Here is a 6,432-nt window from a genome sequence, read left to right as displayed (position 1 = left end):
GAATGAGGTGTGGAAGAATGAGATGCGCTATCACACATCATTCACTTGAGAACTTTTAGCTTAGCTTGTATTACTGTGCAACAGGAGATATATGGTCCATATACAAAACTTTCACATATCATGATTTGTTGTTGTAACTGTGATGCCCTGACATCTTAATGCATTATAGACACTGGCAAATTTAATTTTGAGAACAAGAGTCTTCTTTCAGAACCAAGTTTGTGTGCTTTAATAGAGCAGACACACAATACTGAAATATAAAACCTTCTCTTCAACTGTCTCTCAGATGGGTTTGTTTTGATTTTTCAGTTTTTTCAGCTTATTAAACCAGCTCTACCCTTTTATTCTCCTCCTGCAGTAAAACCTCCGGTCCTTCACCGGCTCTCACCTCCATATCCCTCAGAGCTCAGAGAGCAATTTTAGTCCACTGAGTTGGTTTTCTGCTACAGCACTGTGCAGTTTGCTCTTAATTTTCCCAAGGTCTGAAAAACTTGTACGTCATTTAAAGTGTTACGTCACTGTGATTATTTTACATTCAGTGTAACCAGCTGGTTAGTAGCTTTCAAACAAAAATGGAAAGAAGTTAGAAGAAAGAAGTTATTGTGTAACCCCCCCACACACAATAATACGTGTGTATTATTGAAATTGAATATTTGTACTGTTTCTTAATTAACTTACTTTTACTCCTTACCTTTTTATTTAGACATTCAATGTCTTTTCTTCTCTCATTCAGCCAGTCACTGCACGCTATACAGCAACAGAATGGGCTCCTAGACACTTTATTTAGAAAAAACTGGTCCTTAGTAAAATGTTTGAATATGCTGGAGTAGCAAAGACTCATAAAATGAGGTTCTTCTTTGCCTGTCTAGAAAGAATGAACTTCATTGAAAAAGCATGATGAGGTAATGTAGCCTGTTTTCTTTGCTAATGCCAGGTTAGAAAATCATCGATTCCAGTAGCTAACAAACTGGCTAGGTTGCAACTCAAACATTGGTTTGTTGGTAAACATCGGTTATTTACATGATATTTTACTTCTGATTAATTCATTAGCAAACTAAGCAGCATTAGTCATGCATATGTCCAGCAAACCTACTGAATCTGAATGAAGGTTTTTTGGCAAAATAGCATATTTGTTTATAACAATTTTATGTTACTCTTAACATGAAAATATGAAACAATTTCATCAGTGAAAAAACATTTACTTTTTATTACTTGAGTACAATGAAAAATAGCACATTTTATACGTTCACTTGTGTACATTTATGGTGGGATACTTCCACTTAACTAAGATTTTGACACATTATCTGCACTTTCACTTAAATATCATTTTTCTGTTTCCACCCCTGCTCTTTCCAAAAGAACTCATTTCTGAGTTTCACAGCAAACAAGCTGAAAAATAATGCAGTCACACTCTTTTTTCCCTTCAATTCAAGGTTGTAACACTACAAAATGCGGAACAATTCAAGGGCGCGAATACTTACGCAAGTCACTGTGTGTGTGTGGATAATATAAATATAAAATAAAGTTGTTTTTTTTTTTTGTAGTGAAATTCAGTATGATCATAAATGCTGATAAATAAACACGTTTAAGAGGAGCTGCTGCTGTTACTGGTCTGCTGAAGGGATTATTTCCGGCTCACTTGATATTAGACTAAGTGTAACGTGGGCCGTTACCTAAAAGGAGTTCGACACCCCTATATTGGACCGTGCAGCCTGATGACTAGAGCTAACTTATCTTTGTAATGCTGCACTCAGTAGCTGTTTAACTGAGGGTTCACGTGAGCTTTAAAACACTGCAGACTGCACAAAAACTGACATACACTATGACTGTCAACCATTTCAGATTACTCAGCATAGTTATAACTGAATAAAGGGCCCTTGTTTATTACAATTTGGAGTCAGAATGATGACCAAGCATCAGTTTTGCATTGTACATCTTAATAAAGATTATACTAAAATGACTGACATGATCAGTGGTCCCTACTCTTACTCCGGGACAGCTGATAAGAGCAGGTCACAACAACTTATTGTCAGTAATAAAACTATAAGAAGGATTGTTTTTACTGCTCATAATATAGTTCTTGTGAAACTAGACACTGAACTGTAGAACTAAATTCCACTGAAGTGCTGATTTAGCTGGTAATTAGAATTTTGCATGGCTTTTCTTAACACTGAATAAAAGTTAAAGATATAAACACTGCCTTGTGCTAGCAGTTAGTTTGTCTTACATCATCATTATACAGGGGTCAGTGGTGGCACTGGACTATTGTTCGGAAGGTTCTGAGTTCGAATCTCAGTACTGTCACTGCTGGGCCCTTGAGCAAGGCCCTTAACCTTCATCTGCTCAGCTCAATTGTAAGTCGCCTTGGATAAAAGCGTCTGCCAAGTGAAAATACAAATGTAACTTTTTCAGCATCACAGCAAACATGTTATATGATCCACATATTCCACGTACTATGTCCCATGTCCCCTTGTAAATGGCACTTAAACATCAGGCCAGAACGAATTGCCAGTTTGTGAGAAGGATTTTAATCCCTTTGATAACTGACACGACGGACGTGGCTGGGTTCAGCTTGAGCGTGTCGGCATCGCCTTTCTTGCATTTGTCCCGGAAGACGTAAATACAGCCGTTGCAGCTGGCCACCTTCCAGAGCGAGGGCACGCAGCTCCACACCTCTGGGAAGCGCAGGCGTGTGAAGCTGTCCAGCAGTGGGTTGTAGCACACCAGCGAGTCGCCCTCAGCCACCACGAAGATCAGGTCCTTGTGGGCGGCGGCGTGCATGCGGCCAGCGAAGGGCAGCACGTACGGCTTGGTGCGGCATTTCTGCGTTGCTGTGTCGAAGCACTGGATAAGGCGGGAAGGCCTGGTAAAAAAGTCGGCGTCGTTCTCTTCTCCACCAAGGAGGTAGATGATGCCGTCGAGGTGGACCCCTGCGGCGCCGGACACAGCTGTGTCCAGCTGGCTGGTCTCTGTCCATGTGTTGGCACGCACTGTGTAGTAGACGACGCCGTTGGACAGTGTGTCCTGAAGCGTCTTGCCCCCGAGTGAGTAGATGGCATCCTCGGAGGCTACGGACACCAACGCGTGGTGCAGGCGGTCACGAGGCAGCGGCGCACACCGCTCCCAATCCATTGTGCGCATATTACACTTCCACATCCGCCGTGGGATGGAGCCGCCCACCACGTACAGGTCGCCTCCATGCTTGCAGGCTGCAGTGATCTGATGGCATAAGCTATTCTGGCCGCTCACACTGATGGCATCATCGTCAGCACAGTGAAGTGACACGGCCAATGAGTGTGTCCGCGTCTCCTCCTTGCCTATAAGGTAGATGTGTACATTCTCTCCAATCTCCTGAAACAGAAGGACTCAGATTTTAAAACAACACTGCTTTCTTAATTGCTCTGACAATCATTCAGTAAAGCTTAATGTCTAAGAAACGTAAAGTTATGTTATATAGGCCAAACATTGCATGCATTGATTAACTCACCTTTAGGCTATCAGAGAGCTCATCTGCAAACTCCTCTCGTTCAACTTTGTTGTGGTTTATCCAAGACTCGATTGCTGCAGTTGGATTTTGGGAACTCGGAACACCATCTAAGTTAGAGGCAAGACATTAATGTAGTCAGTGTGATGCTGTGCTTCAATAATGAGTCCCATGAGTGAGAGCTACTAATTTCACTAGCCGTTACTAAACTGAGTAAAACACACAGTACAGTGCAGCAACACACAGTCACCTAGTTGGTGTGTTACCAGCTAGCAGATTAGCCAAATTACCCAGACAATTACATCATAAATAAGGAGAGGCGAAGGAAAACAAAGGTAGATAAATGGAGCTACAAGAATATATACAGTATTATACAGATATTTGTACAATGACACATATTTAAAGTGTGATATAGATCTTTATACTGTGACACAGTGTATAGATTCTGAATTCTTTTCAGGATAGAGTGCAAGATGTCCACTATGGTTAATGAGAGCCACAGATCTTGGGGAAAAAATAAAACTGTTCATGTGTTTTTCTTTGAGTTGGCTTTGATGACCCTGAGTCTTCTACTGGAGGAAAGAAGTGGATGGAAAAAGTGTCCAGGGTGAGAGGAATCAGCTATAATCTTGCCAGCGCACTTCATGACCCAGCTGTTGCAAATGTCCTGAGGCAATGGCACCTCACATTGAAACACTTTGTCGAGAGAAAACACTGTAGTTCACAGATGAAATGCTAACAAAGATATTCTGCCTTTTTGTTACGGGCGAAAACAGGATATGAGTCACCACCAGACATATTATCAAAAACAGAAAAACTATGGCTACATGAAGTCACCCCACCCAAGCACTTGCTTATTTTCAGTAGTCTGTATTATTACAATAATAATTAGCTTGTCAGATTTTTATGGTAAATTATGCTAGTTGACACTTTTTTGCTTATGTCATTGGAATGATTTGTCCACTCCTGAACACAAGACGTTTTTCAGTCCTACAGCACCCACCTTTGATGATGTCGATGAGGAGACGTAAAGGGAGGTTGAGGAACTCCTCTGTCTGGTGCAGCTGTACCAGATGAATCTTAGCACAGTGCTTAGCTGCTGTATAGAGCTCCTGGTCACTGTGTCTGTCTGCCAACCACATCACCTGAAACAGAGATCTGAATTAGCCAGAGCTACTGCTTTTTGAGGTTTGGAGCAGTCGAACAGTTCTCTTCGACTCACCTGAAGACAGTTCTTGACATCCACGGTTCGCGAGAGGAAGCGGGAGCACTCCTCAAAGAGGGCCGTGAGCTGGTACATGTCAGCCATTTCGTAGGTGTCTTGCAGGTCTTCCACCTGCAGCTTGATGGTGCCGTGGTAGATGTAGTCCACCAGCAGCTGGAAGACAGCTGCGCTGACGTCTTTCAGCTCGATGTGGCGATCGTGAGTTTCTCGAAGGTTCGAGGTGAACATGGACCTGAAGAAGCTGCTTTGGGCCGAAAGCACCAGGCGATGCAGGTGGAACTCTCTGCCCTCCACAGTGATGGTGACATCTGCAAACAAACCATCCTCCAAACACAGGTCCATAATGCTCTTAACCACACGGCTGGAGTGTGAACGGTCTGTAAATGTATAGCCCTGGAAGTAGTTCTCCTCTACGGAGGAAGAGCCCACGCTGAGGCCCCCATCATCACACGACTCCATGGCATCTGATGTGGGCTGCAGCTGTCTAGTCTGGTGGACACATTACAGACCATATATACATTTATTCATTTGGCAAAAGTATGTCTCTTATTACTTGACTGTACATTAGGTTGCGAGAAGAACTAAGATTCAGTAAAGACGAGAATTAAAGGAAATTATAGTAATCAGGACAGACTCCAAGATTAAATCACAAACCAATCAAACATTGAATGATACAATCTTAGGTTAGAAAAAGAGTAAGAGTGACATGTAACGGGAATTTTATGAAGCAACACAGGTTATCAGGGCAGCCTGGTGGTACAGTGGTTCGTGTTGATGCCTCACAGCTCCAGGGTCCCTGGTTTGAGCCTGAGCTCAGGTTCCTTGCATGTTCTCCCTGTGTCTACATGGGTTTCCTCTGGGTTCTAGTTTCCCTCACACCTCCCAAAAACATGGTGCTAGGTGGACTGGCTCGTGTGTGTGTGTGTGTGTGTGTGTGTGTGCACATAGTACCCTGCAATGGACTGGCATCCCACCCTGTGTGTATTCCTGCCAGATCCACCACAACCCTGACCAGGATAAAGTGGTTACTGAAGAACAAAGGCCATCAATCACCTCAGTAACTAACAGTACAACAAAAAAACACACTCAGTATTAGAGCTGATTTAATTATTCATTATGGAAATGCTGTTTCAACAAGTATAGACTGTGATCTCTCTGTTTCTTCAGCAGGTGGCCATATATGAGAAGCTAGTCATGGTCTGTGATGTGCCTCACATTTCCAGCTTCCAGTAACACACACAGGCCAAGCAAACTTTACTTTCTGTGCTAGCTTGTATATTAGATTAGTCACACCAGCAACTGGTAGCAAACCAGTGAAACATAAATAATATCCTCGTCTTTCATCATATCAGGTTCATTAACATAGCTCACCAACTACACTCTTGTTTACTTAGACACTATTTAGCCTGTTACAAACCTAGCTATCAGTAACTAGCTAGCAAAAAAAGTAGCTAACGCTAGCTGTAGTTCGTCAGCATATAAATCCAATGGCTCAATAATACATGAAATAGACAAGTTACTATTTGTAAAACAGTATAGCGTACTTGCGGGGGTTATGCACTTTTCAGTTGCAGCTAACCAGCTCTCCAGTGAAGCGTGTTTTCATTAGCCATATCTTGCGTGCTACATGTTGCTATGAGGGACAGGCAGAGAATCCGGCGGTGTTTCTGCAGCTCGCTGCTGCCGCATGGCGGTGGAGGCCTGTCATTGCAGCAACAGCAAC

General features: G+C 42.8%; 1 protein-coding gene across 2 annotated transcripts; it reads right to left on the bottom strand.

Moving 5' to 3' along the window:
- Positions 1–1,483: 1,483 nt before the first annotated feature.
- kbtbd4 (kelch repeat and BTB (POZ) domain containing 4) lies at positions 1,484–6,432 on the bottom strand. 2 transcript variants are annotated; one of them, XM_053235170.1, is made up of 6 exons: positions 6,254–6,432; positions 5,661–5,770; positions 4,707–5,198; positions 4,488–4,629; positions 3,488–3,594; positions 1,484–3,351 (listed from the first exon to the last, which is right to left on the bottom strand). In XM_053235170.1, exons 2-6 carry the CDS (start codon positions 5,676–5,678, stop codon positions 2,491–2,493), a joined length of 1,620 nt encoding a protein of 539 aa, XP_053091145.1. In that variant the 5' UTR covers positions 5,679–5,770; positions 6,254–6,432; the 3' UTR covers positions 1,484–2,490. The 2 variants fall into 2 exon arrangements, with proteins under 2 accessions (XP_053091145.1, XP_026783614.1); XM_026927813.3 differs by lacking the exon at positions 5,661–5,770 and having other exon boundaries at positions 6,254–6,431.

This window comes from Pangasianodon hypophthalmus, chromosome 6 (assembly GCF_027358585.1).
Source record: "Pangasianodon hypophthalmus isolate fPanHyp1 chromosome 6, fPanHyp1.pri, whole genome shotgun sequence".
Classification (NCBI taxonomy): Eukaryota; Metazoa; Chordata; class Actinopteri; order Siluriformes; family Pangasiidae; genus Pangasianodon; species Pangasianodon hypophthalmus.
Note: the sequence above shows the minus strand (reverse complement) of the source record. Positions and strands in the feature narration are given on the sequence as shown.